General features: G+C 37.9%; 1 protein-coding gene across 1 annotated transcript in view; it reads right to left on the bottom strand.

Annotated features, from left to right (window-relative positions):
- Positions 1-21836, bottom strand: part of LOC127974733 (polypeptide N-acetylgalactosaminyltransferase 1) — a 95188-nt gene that overhangs the window by 4950 nt on the left and 68402 nt on the right. Inside the window, exons 5-12 of the mRNA XM_052578222.1 lie at positions 17094-17260; positions 8331-8538; positions 6941-7111; positions 4760-4877; positions 4455-4635; positions 2336-2475; positions 1196-1294; positions 959-1093 (exon numbers count right to left, since the gene is read on the bottom strand). Of these exons, the coding sequence (XP_052434182.1) occupies positions 959-1093; positions 1196-1294; positions 2336-2475; positions 4455-4635; positions 4760-4877; positions 6941-7111; positions 8331-8538; positions 17094-17260 (1219 nt within the window). The remainder of the gene's footprint in view (positions 1-958; positions 1094-1195; positions 1295-2335; positions 2476-4454; positions 4636-4759; positions 4878-6940; positions 7112-8330; positions 8539-17093; positions 17261-21836) is intronic.

Below are 21836 nucleotides of genomic sequence, written 5' to 3'. Positions count from 1 at the left end.
ATTTTCATTCATAATTTTAATTGTAATAAAAGAGATCAGCTCTATCTCGAAAACAATCACACTTCAGCCCGGTAATTAAGGAAACTATCTGGCAGGTGTGTTGGAGCTAAACTCGTTAGGAAAGTGACCCTCCAGGAGTAGGATTGGACACTCCGATCATAAACTTTATAGATATTCTTAAGCATCTAATCAAGGTATTCAGGATTATTAGAAACATCTAGGCAGGTGTGCAGGAGCAGAGCTGGAGGAAGGTAACCTTCCAGGAGCAGGATTGGACAGAATTGGATTGGGGGCTCGTCCGGGATAAAACATGTTCAGGGAGTAATTTGGATTCAAAACAAATTACGTTCCATCAACAACATCTGGGGCATGTTCTTAATTTCCACAAGCAACAATGTTCACTTGTCAATTTCTAAAAACAAATATTTACAATATCTGACTTGCAGCGGAGGTCGAGGGGGAAGGCATTAAAAAGCAAATTAAAAGCATAGGCATGTATCTTCCCTAAAACACATTATTTCTTCTGTACAATCTATACAAAATGTGTATTTCAACTGTAACATTGTCAAAATCCGTCCTTTTAGGTATCTTTATGCGTATCAAGCAAAAGGCTTTTTACCAGGGTTCGCCAACCCTACTCTCCGGGGACCACTATCCTGCAGAATTTAACTCAAATCCTAATCAACTGAACCTGGACGAGCCAACCAACCAATTAAGATCTTCAGGATTACTTGGCTAGAATGTTGGAGCAGGGTTGAAACTGAAATCTGCAGGAAGGTAGTCCTCCAGTAGCATGTAACTTTGGATGTACCTTACACAGAAAATATTAGCTTGCATTTCTGGTCTTTTAACATGTCTATTTTAACATTTATCCTGGTGTAATGCCCTTCCCCAATAGAACAGTAAAGGCATTACTGTAAATGAGATTTTGTGATCTGTTTCACATTTATACACGTACCACAGGGTCATATTCCCAGAGCTGGTTGCCTTTCAAGTGATGGCACTTGAGCATCATAACCGGACCGTTGAGTTTGGACACATCCAAACAGAGGTCATCAGTTCGGATCTCTTTATTGGCTGTGTAGGAGAAAACCTGATTGGGCAAAAAGATCACAATACATCAGTGTCATACGTATGTCAAGCATCAACATGATTACTCTGACCAAGTTTGTGTTTTAAAAGTGAGAAAGAAGACCTGGTTTCCGCCCATGCCATGGCAGTTGAAAATGCCCACTTTTTCATTCTCTTTCCTGGCCATATTATCCAGACATTGGTTAGTCTCCACATTACGGATCTGCAATCAGACAGATCACACAAATAGATTAGACACACTCAAGCAGCTCTCCTGCATGAATAAACACAGTCACGTCTCTGTCTGAGTGTCCAACACGGTTAATTACCCAAAGCTTATCGCACACCAGGGGGAGTATCGATGAACTAAGAGACAACTGTGCCAATCAAACACACAAACACACACATGCACACATAAATGTGTACTTGATGAAAGACAGAAGATGAAGGGAAAGACAGCTAGATGCTTTCATCAATAACACTGAGTTACACATTTAACAGCTCCACTGCTATTATATTTAGCCAATGTTTCATGCAAATGCTGATTTAATACTTGGCTGTTTTAAAAGTTCTGTTAAAATCATTGTAATGCACGGCCACTCAAATGGTTGCACACTATGAAGTTGAGTGAGTAAGTACAGCAGAATGCAATGACAGGAAGCAGTGGACTTGTACATTTTCAGTCAGATACAAAGATATGCATGGAGTGAAAGATCGATCCTGGGATTTTTACATCATATGCTCCATGTATTATTCTGTCTGTGTCCTGCCTTACACCTTACAATGTCACCATCAGTGGCGAGGACAGACAACGATGACCGAAAGGGAATGAACCATAGACACCACAAGTAAGACAGAGCCTTAACCAGTCAGAAGAGCAGACAGACTCCGTTCTGAGCGAGTTTCAGACATCGGAGATGACACGCATGTTTTATTCATAAGAACGTCTGAAAAAGAGAGAGGCAGCGATGGACAGATGGAACGAAAGGGTGAGAGACGGAACAGGAAACAAGACGATGACAGAGGGAGAGCAGACTAGGAGAGAATAAATGTCTCTCATTTCCTGAACACAGTGACTGGAATGAAAAAAATAAACCCAATCAACTCCTGTGACACAGTCAACCCCTCGAGAAGAAGCATCCCTTGCTAATTCACACCTGCGCTTCCTTAACATACACACACACACACAGTAATGTGTTCAATTTCCCTTTTGCTATCAGCATGCATGTGTGTGTGAGAGAGAGAGATAGAGAGAGATACAGACCTCTCCCAGCGAGTAGTAGTGGCGTGGTATCTGGGAGTCTGGGTAGACATTTTCTAGGTACCAGGAAAACGGCTTACACTGAAGTCTCTGTCTCAGGGATGTTCTGGACGAGATGTCTCCATAATCCACTTTCGTCACACCTGAAACAAACAAACACATGAGAATGCAAAATGGTTAATAAACTTTAACATTTCAATTTTCTAGGCTGCTGTGGGTGGTTAAAGTGCATTTGTAGGGACGTTTGGATTGGTTTAGAAGTGGCACTATTAATCTTGTCAACAAAATAACTGCCAGTTATGTTTTTCAATGAAGACTTTTTTGATTTTGTCAATGATAATAAAGAAAAGGTAAAACAGTATTGCTATTGCTAACTAAAACAAACTATTAAAATCACTTTTGTTAAATGAATTAAAGCTGAAATTAGATGCAAATATTACAAGAACTTAAAGCAAAGCACTTCTATAAAATTTGAACTATTAAATAAGTTCAATATGAAATACTAACATTACTCAAATAAAGCTAAATAGTATAAAATCCTGAAAGTACACACTAAAATTACTAAAACTTTAATACTTAAAATATATCAATGCACAAAAATCATTAAAATATTATAAATCAGATTTATAAATACTGTAATAGTTTATTAACAACACAATAAAACAGGGAGAAAGTATAGTAGAAAGCATAGTATTTATCAAATCTTTAAAGATTTGGTTTGTATTTGAACTTCATCAATGTTAAAATAGTGAGAGTAAAACATTAACTATTTTGTAAAGAATATTTTCATCAAAGGACAACAACTGTGTACTGTGCTGTATATGGTTTAGAGCTCTACTTCAGTGTAACTGTTTTATTGTTCCCCAAACAAAACACTGCAAGCCCAATCGCTTACAAATGTAATAAAACACTTCTCCTCCACAAGCGTCATGACTTGCGGTGTCATTCATGTTTGTAGCACAAATACTAAAGGACAAGTTACAGGCAGCAGTTTGATACTGAAGGTTAGGGTTTTTTTGTCCAGATGCTTGCCTTTCAGCCCTAACAATAAAGAGAGAGTATACAAAGGCATTTGTGTAGAGGAGGGAAAGAATAACACAATACACACACAGTCACACAGATAGCTCTGAGCAGCATTAGACACTATTGACAGTGACATTAATATCTATTATCCAACATCTCCTTCTGAGTCAATACGGCTCGAGTGCCCAGGAGCGCTGATAATACACACACACACCCCATTAAAGAGACAGACAGTCGCAGAAACACACCAAGACAGAGAAAGGCAAAGAGACGCGACTGAGACACAAGATAAAGAAATGTCATTTCAGAATCTGGCAGTATTGTGTCCTACTATATTCTTGGACTATGTGTGACTCCCAAAACATTGTCAAAGTGCAATTCATAACATAAAACAAGTATCTTACATTCTTAACTTTAAAAAAAAAAAAAAAAAATATATATATATATATATATATATATATATATATATATATTTTGGCTTAAAACTTAAAATGGGTTATAGCAATTTATACTTTAATTTAGCAAAAATGCTTTAAATTGTTAAAAAGTGACGATAAAGACATTTATAATGTTAAAAAGATTTCTATTTCAGATAAATGCTGTTCTTCTGGACTTTCTATTCATCAAAAAAACCTGAACAAAATTTTACTCAGCTGTTTTCAACAGCAACATGTTGTTTTGTGAGCATCAAATATTAGTATGATTCATGAAGGATCATAATTCAACTTTGAAATCACAGGAATAAATTACATTTGAAAGTACATTCAAATAGAAAGCAGTTTTTTTAAATAGTAAAAATATTTCAAAATATAACTTTTTTGCTGTATTAATAATATAATTAATAGTATAAACATTATAATATATTTTGACAGGTTGTGTATTATATATTGTACATGTACATTATTTTTCATATAACAAATTTTGTAAATTATATATTGTATTATGTTATATATAATATAATGTATATTATGCCCATATGTCTATATTGTTTAACTATTTCACTATGAGTTGTGTACTTGAAATTGTGTTTGTGTTTCTGTATTTTCCAACTCTGTATCTGTTGATGGTGCATGAGGTGTAGAATGTAAACGTGACTGACCAGGTGAGATGATATAGAAGAAGTTCTTGAACTCATCCATCCAGACCTCTGCCAGCCGCCTGTTGTTTTTGTTGATGATCTGCCCAGTTCCACCCGGGAACGTGTACGGCGTTGCCTTACGGAACACGTGACCGACGTGAGAACACGTGACGATCTCGAGCGTCCCCCCGCATTGCCAAATCTGACAAACAAGGACAAATATTAGTTCTCAGAGTATGACAATTCATCAATAACTTTATATGCATCATATATGCACAAGTGGACTTGTGGCGGTTGAATATTACAATATCAGCAATGAGACTGACCCTGAAGGAGATCTCCAGGTTCTCTCCTCCCCAAATGTCCATGCCTGCATCATATGTGCCAATCTCCTGGAAATAGTCTCTGTCTATGGAGAAAAGACCACCTGCCATAGTGGGGGTCCTGAGAGACGATGCAGAAAAAATAAAAAATTACAAACAGAGCTTAATTGCAAAACAAGCCCTTCAGGGGAATGATCATATCTTATTAAAGCCGCTCTTCTTCTCCTGTTCGCTCTGTTACAAACAAGGCCGTTAGGGAATGAGATCTTCAGTAGAAATGACATGTTTACATGCGCCTATTTTGGCAACAACATATCCTTCTTTAAATATCTTTCACTTGTGTTCGTCCATTTCCCTCAGCAGGCGCTCTCTGTTCTTTCCTGTTTTCCTTCCATCCATCCCCTGCAGCACGTCTCATTCACAGTCATGTTTTCGTCAAGTTACAACCTGTTGTTGTTATGCTCTGAAGCTGTTTTCATGCAGAGAACCAAAAAAGGAGACGACGAAAACGAGGGGTCGTGAGGGGAAAAAATACAAAATCAGAGAGCGGATTGGCGTCAGAGTGTTCTGATAAAAACAACGTGTGAAGAAATCAAGCAGTAGAAGGCTAAGAGTTACTCTGTTCCTGTGGTTATGAGGTGAGCAGGTAAACATACTCTCCTCTCGGCAAAGTGCTGGTGTGGATTAAATCTCCCCTCGTCTTTGTGTTAACTGCAGAGTTTAGCTGCAGGGCTGGAGAAACACTTTTATATATTTCGCCGCTTTAAGTTGCATGTAAAATACCTTTTAAAAAGAAAAAAAAAAACAGTGTTGAATTTACATTTAAAAGGCCCTTACAAATTGGAGTCATTGCCTACTGTTTAACACATATACTCTGTGATTCATTGTGTCGTGGCACTCACGCTGGCAATTTGAGTTCAAATCTGGCTTGTGACATTTCTACAATTATTCACTTACTGTTTACATTCCTATCTCTTACATTAAAAGGCCTCAAAAAGGTAGAAAAATAAGTCATCTGAAAAAAAGATGTTGTCGAAATGGAATACTAATGTACTGTACACACAGTGGCTATTAGACTACTTTGTTCAAAAATGTGGAAACCGAATATATATGACAATAAAGATTTAGAACAGTAATACTTAATGAAGGACAAAGGTACATTTATAACAGTAGTAGAACATTGCTGACACAGTCTGAAAAAGGAGATTATATTTTCAATGCAATAGTCTCTTATGCTCAGCAAGGCTGCATTTATTTGATCCAAAACAGAACAATAATATTATGAAAAAGTATTAGCTTAAAATATACATCTGCTATTTTAATGTATTTTAAACTGTAATTTATTCCTGTGACTTTGTGTGTGATATCAACTTTGCGACTTGAAAAATGAAAATTTTATCATTAATTTCTCACCCTCATGTCGTTCCAAACCATATTTTTGATGAAATGCGAGAGCTTTCTGACCCTTCATAGACAATGCAACTGCATTGTGGTACTTTTGTGGACCCGTGTCGTAGACTGACATGGAAGAGAAGAAATGTTTTTTTTTCTTTGTGCGCAAAAGTATTCTTGAAGCTTCGTAAAATTAAGGTTGAACCACAGATGTCACACGGACTATTATAACGATGTCATTACTGCCTTTCTGGGCTTTGAACATGGTAGTGTCATTGCTATCTATGCAGGGCCAGAAAGCTCTCAGATTTCATCCAAAATATCTTCATTTGTGAAGAATGAAGGTCGTACAAGTTTGGAACAACATAATGGTGAGTAACTAATGACAGAATTTTCATTTTTGGGTGAACTATCCCTTTAATGTTTTTGTCGAAACCAAACAAATAAAAAACAAAATAAAATAAAAAAATAACAGCATTTATTTGAAATTGCATTTTATTGTTACAATATACATGGCTTTGTCATCATTTAACACAAGTTTTGTAGACTACTTTTATGGTGCTTTCTTGAGTATTTGTCCTTATTTTCCTTTTCGTTTCATGGAAAACATAAAAGCCAGGGTGAGTAAACATAACTTAAACAACATTTTTAGGTGAACTATCTCTTTAAGACTAGTACGGTAGTTGATTCTATTACAGACCTTGGTCTTTGATTGGACATGGTAAGGTTTATCACAGCTATTCAATCGTTATTTACTTGTCTAACTGCATGATAAGCATTTCAGTTTGTTACCTGACAGGGAGCGTTCTGTCTCCTTTTCTGCGATCCATCTCTCTCTGTGGAACCGGATACCAGCGGAAGTTCAGCTTCCAGTTGAAGCCACCATATGTCATATCAGAGCCTGCCATGTACTCAAACGTGTCATCGCTGATCACATCAATAATGGGGCACACTACAGTTCTCCTGTGAAATACACACACAAGTGATATTAGCAATACACTTTTACTCCTTTGACCTCATCTACCTGAAAGATTGAGTTTTGTCCGCCACAGAATGTCCCTTTTTTATTCCGAATTCAGCTGGCATACGCTCAGACACACCTCTCTTTACTCAAACAGATGCAGACACAAATCAGAGGGGACGTCACGCTAAACTTGTGTCATCAATCAGCGCCAAGCAGCCCACTGTGATGCTAACCCAGGCGATGAGGATTGATCGTGGCACTGCAGGCACACTTTCCTTTCCTAAATTCAGCAGACTGAAGCTTCATCTGCTAATGATGCCCCAACAGGCCGCCCGAGGCAAGACAACACAGAGAATCAGCATGTGCGCATGTTTAGAAGAGGGAAGAAATACTCCGCATATATCTTCAAAGAATCAAAACCAGATAAAAGTGAGTTCATGTTTCTATACTCCATTTCAGACACAAATGCAGCCTAAGGTGAAACCCAACTACAAAAATGTAATAAAGGCCTGGGAAAAAAACCTCTAAAAGCTATTGATCGCTCCGCTCTCTGCAAACCAACATGCCAAAAGGGCGAAAATGACTAGTTTGTTTTTATGTTCCACCACAAATTGCAGAAATGAAATGAAAGGCATGTGCTGGGTGTAAAAAACTTTTTGGGTTTGTGACCACATGTTTGTGTGAGCTATCAAACCACGAGTGGAACGCCATTTCCCAACTACTAACACTAAATCTGAAAAAATAGAATAAAATCTTGCAACATCGCAAATAAATACTTTCGTGAGCGAAATATTAGTCAGTCTATTGTATTTTCAAACATGCACCCTGGGTTTTGAAGAGACACCAGACTGAAAAACATCACATCTGGTTTGTGTTCCATTGGTGCAGACCAACACACACACAGATAGATGTTAACTGTTGGGTCTTTAGAGATTTATCCTCCTACTTAATGCATACACACAGTTTGTGAGCAGTTTTTGTCTTTACTTATTATTCGATTCAACCATTAATATCATATTTTAATAATTATTTTAATTATTTTACTAGTAATTAGCCTTAAAATCTAATTTTCACAATTTTATTCACAGAAATAGATCCCACATACTATTCCATCACATATCCATTAGTGCATACTAGGGGAGAAAAGTCAGCTTTGGATTGTAGGGTTACAATGTTGAAATGTTCAAAGTGTTGCAGCTTAAAAGTAGTAGTACTTACTTGTCAAGCTTGATGCGAGCGAGCAGAGGCTCTAGCCAGCCGGTGGTGCATTCACAGTGGGCGTCCAGGAAGGTTATCACCTGACCTGTGGAGAGAGACGCCCCCTTCAAACGAGCACGAATCAGGCCCGAGCGCTGCTCCATCCGTACCACCCTGACAGGAACCTCCAGCTTCCGCACGTACTGCTCCAACTGCCTTTTCAAGAAGTCTACGTGCACACAAAGGTAACAAACAATTATACACTTGCTTCACATATACAGAGATTACATAGATCAAAATCATATCTTCGCTCAATAGCCATCATAGGATAAACCTCTCTAGATGCAAAGAAAAACCACAATGCATATTTTAGCCAAGGCACATTCTGAAAATCTGGGTGGAGCATATGAACATTTATTACTGCTTTGCTTATTACCTCTGTCTAACTGCATGATCATTTATTCAATAGTCTATCAATGCCTCCAACCAGCTGACGGTTTATTTTGCCGTTAAAATTTTATTTTTTATGTGGCTGCCAGCAACAATTTTTTGCACAGCGTGGAGCTCAAGTGAGGCTTTTGGAATATAATGATTATTACCCAAAAAGGTGTGTAAGGAGGCATGTTCTCTGTCTTGCCGATGTACAGGAAACCTTTCTTTAATAATTTTAATCAAGTACTGCTCTACATCAACATCTGCTGTGGGCGGCTTGGTTCACGCTGCCAATGACTCCAACGCTTTAACACAGATCATGTGTTACAACATCTTCAGCTACAGCAGCCATCGTTAAATAGGGATCTAAAGTGACTGCCGTGGGATACCAACGCTGTCTGTTTCGATCAAATAAGCCAGTTCAAAGCCACTGAATGGCCTGACAAGATTATTCAAACGGTGTTCGGGAACAGACTGAAACTGGGAAACAACAAAGAAGAAGACCTGTGATAAGTCAACATTCATTTACAGATACATTTATGGTTAAGATGGAACATGTATTTTCACTGGTTCATATACTTTTTGACTCAAAGGCCTTCTGTTGTCCAACACAATTATCAAATGTTCTGATGAGTAGAATGAGAGAAATTTCATGTTAGTTTTAGAGATTACTTAAACAAAAGCACCAAATAAAATCTGTAAACTGGTCCAAATCTGTCCAAAGAAATCTATGTATGGCAAACACACATCCACAGATCCAATCACAAGCCTTTAAGAGACCTGACAGGAGCACACGTCTGTGCAATACAGTCTCACAGAAGGTTTTTATCTGCTCTCTCATGCTTTATTCGAGGTGTGATATGTGGAACAGAACAGAACGCTCTGAACTACAAAGACAGCAGGAGCAGCAGGGATTTCTCATGGCAGCGGCCCCCCTAAAACCCTCCAGAAACAGAAACCGTGTCACATTCAGCCGGGAAAGAAAACGCTCCTTTTTCTGTTTCCATGTCATTACCTGGTGATCCTTCTTTTTAACTGCTTCACACATGCAGACAACCTGACAACATCTAAGTTCCATCCTGCAAGATTTCCCACTTTAAGGTGCAAATGTGTCACATTATGTAAATTAAATGCATTGCAAACTCCATTACATGTTGTATCAAACAAGTCAAATGGATGCTCCACTCAAATGAACACTCATCGCTCTCTGCACACACGTGAGTAAATCTATGCACACGTAAATCAATATCCTGCCTTGTTCCTCTAGTCGTTTAAGTGGAAATAAAGCGGAGGAAGAGAGAGTGGGTGGAAAGAGAGAGAAGGAGAACAAGAGAGGACATCATTAGAGGACAAAATTGAGTGGCAAGAAGATGAGAGGAAGAATTTGGGTCTTTATCTCTCCACAGGAGAAACAGATTAGCACAGATGAGGGAGGAGGGGGGCTGGCAGCTATTCTTATGCAGGACGTGACCTGCGCAGTCAGTCTATTACCGACCCAACTGGTGCATGTGTGCGTGTGCCTGACAGAGTGAGAAAAGAAGACATCCATGTGTCTTTTTTGCATCTGTCAAAATGTTGCAGTGGTTAGACAGGAGTGTGTGTTTGTGTGTGTGTGTGTGTGTGTGCACACCACAGGCTTCAATGAAGCTTCAAAGCACTCTTGGATGAACACTCTGGCAAAGTCTCTGCAGTCTCTCACCTACAGACTAAATTCTGATGTGGCTACAGTTACTCCAGCGGCGCTTTTTCTGTCATGGCAGGACTTATGTAATGCTTTCCATCCCTTACCTCTGATATTAAAGCCACAGTTCACCCAAAAATTATTTATTCATTGTCCTGTCGCTTCAAACCGGTTTGGATTTCTTTCTTCTGTGAAACACAAAATAATAGTGCAGCAATATATTATGGAGTCAATTTCAAACCGCACTGCTTTCTGTTGGTAAACACTACAAATTTGACTTGAAGCTGATGCTAAATCTAAATTTCAGACTGAACAGAATACAACTGAAATTGCTTGATTCTGACCATGAACAATTTGATGAGCAATGATAAATGGGACTTCTTGAGGTCCAGAAACTATTTATCCCACTGACTTTCCACTTGGTTGGACAAAAACAGTTGAATGAACAGTTCTTCAAAAATGTCTTTGGTTTGGAATGACATCAGGGTGAGTAAATGTTTGAGGATGTTTGTGTGGTTCACACAGATTACGTGATTTTTGAGTTTTATCTTCATTGTATGGACATTTGGTCCACACAGTGTAGGCAAAACTTGACCCGCACACACTAGCACACTAAACATACACATACAAGGGTTGTGCCGATAGACGATGGTATTGTGCGCAGATGCGGCAAATTAGTTACAAGACGCGCGATATGACAGTTGCGTCCAACTATATATATTTATTTTTATATTTAACGTAAATTAAACATTTTAATTTAATTTAATTTATATTTAACGTTAGTTTATCAGTATGTTTTTAAGTTTTTTTTTTTTTTTTGATTATTGGTAATTCCACAGGCTCTTTCTCGCGCACCTGCGTGGTTTAAAACACCAAAGTTATGCTATGACAAGAACAAAGAGTCTCTCTCTCTTGCTCCACCCATGAACGATAATATCGTGTATCATCTATCTCACGGGCTGACGATATGATGATTTGAAAAATGACTATATCTCCCAACACTAACCCATACCCTACTGAAAATACATGGGTGACACATTGACACACTGTCAAAACCACGCTGGTGCGTAGACAAAAACCAATAGTAGTGTACTCAACTTCCTGTAGTCAACAACACAGATGCAATATGAGCTCGCTTACAAAAATAGTACAAGAACTCATACAAGGCAGACACGCACCTATGAAATCTATAATGAGGAAAAGATAGTTTTAGAACTTACATTCACTATTTACCTTCCATTAGAATATCTAATAACAAAGGACATACGAAATACAAAGAGAAACCTTGAGAGAAAGAGAATCAATAGAGTGGGAAAAAACACACAAAGGGAGATAAAGTTTTTTCTCTAGTGTGTCCTTCAGATAAATAGTGCTCCTCTGAAACTGTAAGGTCAGCGTTTCCAATGAATGAAGGTTTGAAGTGAGCAGATATTCACTGATATAAAACAGAACAAGTCAGTTTTATGAATATGTTAAATAAGCTATTCATATTGTAATAGACTAGAGCAGGGATTCCCAAAGATTTTAGTCAACTAAACCCCTTAGACCTAAATATTTATTTAAAGTCTCCCAGAGGTTATACATTTTATTTCCCATTTAATATTTTGCCATTTTTTCATTACTTAGCTTTTCTTGTTACATCCTCCTCTTTTCATCCTATTTAAACAGTAACAGCAAGTGTCCTAACAGAGTTTGATGTATGCGGTCGTTTTAGTTTTTGCATGTGTGTTTGCGTCATCACATCACAGTGCTGTCAGCCATTTCGTTTCGTTTGTTTGTGAGTGAATGTTCACCTTGGAGCTGTACACCCCAAGCCGGGTCACATGGAGCACTCGTGCAGGGCTTTCAGCAGCCATTGCAATGAAGCCGGAGGGCAACAGAGTCACGTAGAGGTCAGAGCACTCCAAGAGACCAATGCTAGTGAAAAACCCACCGGACACATTTCTGCAGTCAGCTGAAACACTCCTGACCTCTCGTGTCACTCAGATTCAGTAGCGTAAATCTTGGTGGCTCCCTCAACACAGCCTACAAGAATCTGAGTGAAGTGTCCCTTTAAAAGATCAAATTGGTCTAGACTGCAGCAATATTAAGTAAATCTAAAGATATATTTTCATGTTTTAAGATTAAAGTAAATTCAATAATCACTTACTTCTCAACAGGGTCATTAAAAAATTCAAGACTGTCTTTTTTATATGAAACATGAGTAGTTATTTTGAAAAATGTCACATACAGTGAAGGTCCAATATTGCTTAAGTCCTCACTGACTTTAACTCAAAGCATTCTTTAAAATACCTTCTTTTGTGGTTCACAAAGTAATACAGATTTAAAACAACACGAGGTTGAGTACTTTTTGGGTGAACTTTAGCCTTTTCACAACTGTTTTGTTTTGGATGCCCCTCCATACAATAATTATATTAATTCAGTTTGTGTATTCTTAAAAACATGCTTTGCTAAAAACAGTTAGATTTAGGATAAACAAATTAATTGTAACATGTAATCATGTAGACAGATGAATTCACAATTCACGAGTTCACGCTTACATATAATTAGCTGAGGTATGGTATCCGTATTTGGCGTGCTGTCCGGGGAAGGGCTCCGAGCTCGGGAATGGCTCGAACCTAGAGTACCCCTCCCCCTCCCCGTCTAATTATAATGTGAACTCGAAGTGAGGAGATGGGGTGGAGGAGGGATGCTGTGGGATTGACTACTAGATTGTGGTCCACCTGTGTTGATTAGGCAAAGTATTTGACGCGCTCCTCCCGAACCTTGTTAACGAGAACATCATTTTATTGTCCGTTTCTTTTTTAACTTTTTTGTTTTTTTTTGTTGCTTCATGGCATTCTACCACTAAATATGAAAAAAATGCTGGATATCATCATCATTCACTGTCTTTGTTTCAATATATTATGATAAAAGTTCAGTGTTTTTGGTGGTGTCACTGCCTCGACACTCACATCAATACGAGGGGAGAGGCTTCGGCAGTGCAGTGATCGAGAAAATGATTCAGGGCTAAGGGAAAAAAATGCATGTAGAATCAAGCAAAAGTCTGATAAATCGCAGATATAAGAGCATGTACAATTAAATTTCCAATATCAGCCAATTTGTATCCAAAATCAATTTAAAAAGAAGAAAGAAAAGAAAACCTTATTTTGGCTGATAATCAATATGGGATATGTATCAGTGATGCACCGGTTGATCCGAAATGAGCAGGTGCCTGCGGTTATCCAAAGTCTGATATTCGGGTTGCGGTCGGTCGGGTCGTTTGAAATACCTTGGTAATTTATATATTACTAGACACAATTGAGAAATACATAGGCCTACACTTTATTGGCTGAATAACTGGTGCGAATAGAGTGACCACCTGTCCCACTTTGTTGTACTGTACAGCAATTTTACACTTTGTCCCGCCTCATTCAAAATTGAGCATCTGTCCAGCTTTTTCATTCGACCCTGCCTAATAAATACACGCAACGTCCATAGGCGTACTGTAAGCTAGGTCCAATAGTTCAGAGGAGAGCAATAAAAGCGTTAGTTGATAGGCTGAGTCGTACGTGAATCAAACTGTTGCATTTTATGCAAAAGCAGTTTTTCAGTGGGACATGAAGCGACATGGTGCATGTGAGTTCCACAGAAAAAAGCACATCATCAAGAAACATGCGAATCAGTGCAATCGTTTTACAATAAACCAAATGACCCACAGGCTGACAAAGTTTGGGCAGCAGAAGTGACGAGCGTTTATCATGCCGTACATCACACACATTCATATCGCTCTACCGACTGCAGTAAGTTAGCCCCAGTCATTTTTCCTGATTCTGAAATAGCTAAGAAAAAAGCTTTAGAAACTTTATGTGATATTTTGGGTCAGGTAGTGTCTTAATCTTTTAGTCGGTGGGTTTAAAAATAAATATAGGTAATATATTACAGAAAGCTTGAAATGTCTACTTTTAAAGGAACATATTCAAACCAAAATAAATAGGCTACTCGCTGAATATGTAATCCATATGAAATGTGCTGTTCTCTCTGGCGTTCATGGCGAGTCCGCATCGTCAACTTCATCTTTGCAGCGACACAGAAAACACCAGTTTCTTACTAAACAATTAAATGAGTCCTTGCTAATTTAAACATATTCATAATCATTACTTTAACCGGTTCTTTGTGGCAAGCCTTACGTGTGCAGCCATAACGCTTATTATGCTGTAGGCTATAGTCTATTTAAGTAACGTTAATTCAATTAATATAAAGGGGCGACGCATTTACTACTTTTAAGAAATCCGTGTCAGGAAGCGGGTTGGGTACAATATTTTCTTTTTCTTTTTTTGCAGTCCAAGTTTCGGGCAGGTTAGTTGAAAACATCGGTCGGGTGCGGGTTGTTTATACATTGACCCGCGCATTACTGATATGTATAGTGGGTCTCTATGCTAAAAATAGATACTGGGACCCCCCAGTATCACAGGACCCCCACTTTTATCATGACTGTACTGTATATGTGAGAGTGTGTGTGGGCTAATGATAATATAATTCCAGGTATGTATTCATTACACCTACTAATCCACTAATCCCATAATCTAGCCAAATTATAGGTTAGTGCAGCAGATAACGACAAAGACACTAGAGCTGCAAACCCACACAACAGCAGACACACAATAGAGCTAGCCAGAGACGTCAGGCTGAACACACACATACACACACACACACACACACACTCTATCTGTATAAATCTGTCTTAACAAACACGCTCGATTTCCAGTGCGTAAATCACATTTTATCATTGACGTTAATACGCAACAAGGTCACCGGCCATCTTTTTCCTCCTGTGTTCTGTTCCCTTTCACTGCACACAGAATACACACAGTGAAAGCAGAGCTGACATGATACAGGCATTTTCAAAGAGTGGAAACAAAACCATGTCATTACTTCTGGAGTGCTGCAGTACAATGTCCTCATCTCAATTTAGAGATCTATGTGAGAGCATTTATTTGTGTATGCAAGAGATTTCAGTGCTATCATTCTTCCTCTCAGCATTTAGCACCACATACATCTGTCAAAATGACGGGTATGTTACTGATCTAACTAGACAATTCATCCAAGATTCATAATCAAAATGTCATAACGTGGTCTTCCAGTAGTCTGCTTAAACCAAGCCCCTTTCTTCAGTTTCTCATTCAGATCTGCCTCCATCCAATCAACAGCTGATGGATAGAACCAAGTCACCTGTTTCAATCAAATGTACATCACAAAATGGAAGAACAAATCTGTTACATTACAATTTTAAGGGGACAGTTCACCCTAAATAGAAAACTTGCATTATTTCCTCACTCACATGGCTTTCACAACCTCTTTAATTATTCTTCGGATTGCCCACAGAAGTTGCTCCTTTCCATACAATTCCATGCAATACAAGGCAAGTTTTTGTACAAAATGGATTTATTTATTTCTGTGGATACAAGATATTCGGAAAATAGCATATATGTGATCCTTGACCACAAAACCAGTCTTAAGTTGCTGGAGTATATTTGTAGCAACAGGCAACAATTCACTGTATGTGTCAAAATTATTGATTTTTCTTTTATGCCAAAAATCACTAGGATATTAACTAAAGATCATGTTCCATGAAGATATTTTGTACATTTCCTACTGTGAATATATCAAAACTGAATTTTTGATTAGTAATATACTTTGCTAACTTCATTTGGACAACTTAAAAGGCAATTTTCTCAATATTTAGATTTTTTTACACCCTCAGATTCCAGATTTCCAAATAGTTGTATCTCAGACAAATATTGTCCTATCATAACAAACAATACATCAATGAAAAGCTTATTTATAAATCTCAATTTCAGAAAATTGACCCTTATGACTAGTTTTGTGGTCCAGGGTCAGATATCATATAGACTACTATTGTGGTGTTTTTTTTTTTTTTTTGTTGTTTTTTTTTTGCAATTTGTAATTCACGCGCAGCATGAACATTCTTCAAAATATCAAATTTTGTGTTTCACAGAAAAAAGTCAAGTCATACAGGTCTTATCAAAATGAGGTTGTTACATGAGTAAGTGATGACAGAATTTTTGGGTGAACTGTCACTTTAACAAACAAGAAAACGCTTTAGCAAACACACAAATACTTAGGCACGCTTGTTTTCCTTAAATGATGGGAACTAACCATAAAATAAAGGGATAGTTTGCACAAAAATGTAAATTACCCCATGATTTACTCATCTTCAAGCCATCCTAGGTGTATATGACTTTGTTCTTTTAGGCAAATACAATTGGAGTTACACTGAAAAAATGTCCTGGCTCTTCCATGCTTTACAACAGCAGTAAATGGGGATCGAAATTTTAAAGCCCAAAAAAGTGCATCCATCCAACATAAAAAGTACTTTACATAGCTCCAGGGGGTTAATAAATGCCTTCTGAAGTGAAGCAATGCATTTGTATAGGAAAAATATAAATATTTAAAACTTTATAAAGCGCAATCTCTAGTTTCCGCTAAATGTTGTAGGCACGTACACAAGAGAGTGGCATTCCAGAAGATGACTCTTTAAGACATGTTTTCATAGTTGTTAAACTTATGACCCTTGGATCTCCACAATGTAGGAGATTTCAGGTTTTATTATCCTTGTGGAAACATCTGGTCTCCAAAACATTGGCAAAATCTAGTGTGCGCAAACTCACCTCTCTCACTGGCGTCATCCACCAGCACGATTTCCTCCAGCAGGGATCTTGGTGACCTGTCGATGACGCTCTGGACCGTTCGGAGCAGAGTGGTCCACGCTTCATTATGGAACACAATCACCACACTGGTGCGTGGGAGATCGTCTGGATACACCTTCGTTTTACACCTGCAAAATACAAAACTTGGTAATGAGAACGGAAAAACTTGCAGACAATCGATATCAAGATATTGAAAGAAGCTACATTCTCCTCAACTCCCTTCCCTCCTGAGCACAGAAATGAACAGACCGCACAGGTTCTGGAGAGTTCTGTTTGAGATGAGTTGAGATTAGCATTTTAGCATTTATCAGAAACACACAGGCCGTTATGGAGAAACGGTGAGCGGAGAGCTGCTGGTGAGACTGTGAATACATCTCATTTAGTGTGAGGAGCTCTAAAAACAGATGACACTGGAATAAATGATGACAGAGAGTATGAATGAATGCTTGTAACTTTGGCAGGTTTGGTCACACCTTGCTGTATGGTGTAATATTCAGTGTAAAATGAGTTAACAATCAGCATTAACCAGCAGAAACAATTAAGAGATTTATTATTACTGTTATTAGCACTTTCATCTAGTCTGTATCTTTAGCTCAAGCTTCTTAAAAGAACAGTTCATCTAAAAATATCTGTGTGAAAACAATAGAAGTTTAGAGAAATGCTGACGCTTTCATACAATGAAAATAAATGGGCCATATGTTGTCAGTGATGGCTATGTGATTGGTTCTTCTTTGTTATAAACTATCATGACACACCAAATTTGAATATGAGCATTTTTAAGTTTCACAAATAAAAAAGATAACATATTCAGTTAATGATTTAGGACTTCGAATTTCAGTTGGTTTTGGGGTATATGGAGCCCCTAAAGGGACATGGTGATATAAAAAAATACGAGATGGGAGAAAAGAATAATAGAAAAGAATAATATGTTTTTGTTTATTAGCATAAAATGCATATTAGCATTCCCGCCTCATTTCTTATTGTATATTAGCATAAAAGCATAGACTGGTTTTACATTCACCCACAAAAGTTTTGCATTTCCCAATGAAACTGCATTTGTGCTTCCAAGAAACTTTGCATCCTCACATAAAACATTTGCGTTTGCATGAAAAACCTCCGAGTTCTCCCAGGAAACATTGTATTCGCTCACAAAAATTTCAGGCAAATTTTTTTGGGGGAACAAAAAATGTATAAATTATTTATCATCACTATGTCCCTTTAAGAGGACCATAGAACTATTACTTTAAGTTCTGTTAAATTAAGGTTACTTAATTTGCCAATTTTTGGTAATTTCATTGTACAAATTAAATTTCTACAGTAACGTTTATTGTTACTTTTATTTTACATCAATTCTCATTGTAGCCAGTTATTCTGGAAATGAGAAAGTTCTGGCAATAAGACAAGAACACACAATGAATTTAATTGGAGAGGGAGAAAGTGAGATTCCAATCTTTCTCGGATTCCAGAATATGGTCTAAAAATTCCAATAAATGTTTCCATAAACATTCCATTCCTCGACTTCCTCGTTGGTCTATATTTCAATCAGTCATCCAGAGCATAGGCTCTGATTGGTCATTTAAGGGTCTGTAGGCAGGTTCAGAGAATGTGTTGATTGTTTGTCGATTATGTAACTGCAGGTCACTGTGCCAGTCTATGCTGTTGTAGGAAGAGGAAAGCCAGTGTTTGTTGTATCTGGAGAGCTAAAGTGGGACACACACTTCCACTTCCTGCCTCATTTCCTGTTTGCCCTAGCACAGCTGGGGGATTTTGGCTGTGATCACCCACATTCAACAGTAAACATTCCTACAATGATCCAAATGATTAATAACTTACACGAAAAACAACAACACTAAAACATTTAAAGAGAGACAAAAGAGAAGAAACACCTTCCAACCTACTTGCCATCACACACAGAATTAGTGATCGACCGATATTGGTTTTTTATAACCGATACCGATACCGATTATTTGTATGTTTATGTACCCGATAACCGATATGCAGAACCGATATTTATTTACTGTTATACTTCTGTTTCTGACAATTATTACAACACAAATGAGCTGAAAAATTTTTTTTTTATTTATAACAATCACTCCCCCCTTGCATACAAAAAAAAAAAAACATTATATTTATACACAAATAAATAGAGGGGTCTGAGTCCAAAAAATTTAAGCGCACTGTTACTAAGTGTCTTTGTTTTAAAATAAAAGCTTTGATGAGGTAAAAAAATAAAAACAGGTAAAAAAATAAAGCACAAAAATGATTCTAACATATTGGTGGGGGCGGGAGGGCTATTTAGGCGTGCATAGCCATTTACTCCCAGCTAAGCAGAACTAGGTTTTAATGTAGAAAACAGAGTCTTTCAGCATTCTGCCCTGTAAGCCTGCTTCCTTCAAAAATGTCATGCAGTGGCCGTGCTTGAGGCTTCCTGATCATCAACCCAGTCAGGTGCTGAGAAATATGAACGAACTTTTTTTCCCGAGACTATATAAAGTTAAACAGCACTTGTCAGTTGGCATTTTATGATCTAGATTCAATCTAACGTTAGATCATGAAATGCCAACTGACAAAGTGCTGTTTGACTATAATTTAATCAACCGCGATCGCGCATGGATATAATAAATAATTAATTTCCACAAAGCGGTATATGTAGCCTATATGTGTATTAGCGAAATAATTGTTATGTAGTAAATGATAATATAATCTAGGGTGTTTAAACAAGATAATCTTGTCAAAAGTTTCATTCAGTGGCATTGCTTGAGGCTTACTGATCATCAACCCAGTCAGGTGCTGAGCAATATGAACGAACTTTTTTTCCCGAGACTATATAAAGTTAAACAGCACTTGTCAGTTGGCATTTTATGATCTAAATTTAATCTAACGTTAAATCATGAAATGCCAACTGACAAAGTGCTGTTTGACTATAACTTAATCAACCGCGATCGCGCATGGAGATAATAATTAATTTCCACAAAGCGGTAGACTATATTTATATGTGTATTAGCGAATTGTTATGTAGTAAATGATAATATAATCTAGGGTGTTTAAACAAGATAATCTTGTCAAAAGTTTCATTCAGTGGCCGTGCTTAAGCCTCCAGATCATCCGTCAGTTGCTAAGCAATATGAACAAACTTTCTCTTCGAGACTAATGGTGAGCAAATATAACAGATAGAGAATTAAATTCAACGCTTTTATTTTCAACATGCACTCATTCATGTCTGTTTTATTTAATTCATGTAAAGATACGTCTTTATTGGGGCAGGACATGATGAATTACACTACGTGACTCGAGTTCGTCTCAATTGTTTAGAAACAAGCTGCATAAATTAACTATATCAGGAATTTATGTCTCAGATCTCATTTGTGCATGTCTGTTATGTTAAATAAAGTTGATTAATTAAAGCAAACCAAGTAGAACATATATTTACCTGTGCACTGAGTTGTTGTTGACTGATCTCCTCAGACACCCGGGCTGCAATGGCGGAAATCTCAAAACGGCCACAAGATGGCGCCGTAAATCGGCGAATCCGATATTACAAAACCGATAGCCAATGATGGAAAAATGCTTAAATATCGGGAAAAATATCGGTAAACAGATACATCGGTCGATCACTACACAGAATTAATTAAATGAAGGTGATGGGTTGTAACCCATCATGTCCCATCACTGTGGTAACACAAACCCTCTTGGCCCCATCTTTCTTAAACTCATCATCTGGAAACACACAGGCTGATCTTTTTAAATTCATTAACCTGATGTTGAATCTCAGGACCCCAGACAATGGTGTAATTTGCAGCCGAGGCATCTCATTGGTCAGCCCTGCCACCTGCTTGATTAAAATGAAGCACATATTTAGCTCTCATTCCTTGGTGTCCGTTCTCCTAGATTTTCTGTCTCCCTATAAAAATCCATTTTGTAAAGCAGGGAGATCATGAATCCCTTCCCTCCGATCAGCACAGACGCCGCCATCAAAGTGTGAGTGAGTTGAGTGGGTGAGGTAGCATATGTCTGGACATGGCTTTATATTTGCACGCGTGTGTGTGTTTGTGTGTGTGTGTCTAAGAGCAAAGGGTTAAATCAGCCTAAAATAGCTGCGACAACATGGAAATTAATGGCTGATCAAAAGATGGAAGGAATCAAAGATGAAACACACACATGCTCGCACAAACCCTCAGAGACACCAGACACGCACACAATCACATTTCTCAGGCCCTGGGAATAATTGGATATATTTGGTGCAATCAGAGAGAGACAAAAACAGCCGTAGGTCTGTAGAACTCTTCCATCACTCTCTCTCTCTCACACACACACACACATATACGCATAATATTATACTGGATTTTTTTTTAACAGACTCCCCAGGCCAAATCTTGCTTAACTTCAGCACAGAGAGAGAGAGAGAAAGAGAGAGGCAGTGGAAGAAGAATGTGAGCTGTAGTTATTCAGTCATTTACAGGACATCCTTCTTGATTGAGTTAGTCCACTGATGCAGCTCACTGTGATTTTACACACATTTTCAGCTGTGTGTGTGTGTGTGTGTCTGTGTTTGGGAGGAGTAATTGAGGACAGCCTTTCTTTTTTACTTTTGCTCTCCATCTAAAGCAGAGATAACAGCCAGAGGACACAGAGGATCGGTTAGTCATCAGTTCTCAAAGTCACCGTAATCTCAAACACAAACATTATAAATCCAAATCTCTCTGA

This window comes from Carassius gibelio, chromosome B16 (genome assembly GCF_023724105.1).
Source record: "Carassius gibelio isolate Cgi1373 ecotype wild population from Czech Republic chromosome B16, carGib1.2-hapl.c, whole genome shotgun sequence".
Taxonomy (NCBI): domain Eukaryota; kingdom Metazoa; phylum Chordata; class Actinopteri; order Cypriniformes; family Cyprinidae; genus Carassius; species Carassius gibelio.
Note: the sequence above shows the minus strand (reverse complement) of the source record. Positions and strands in the feature narration are given on the sequence as shown.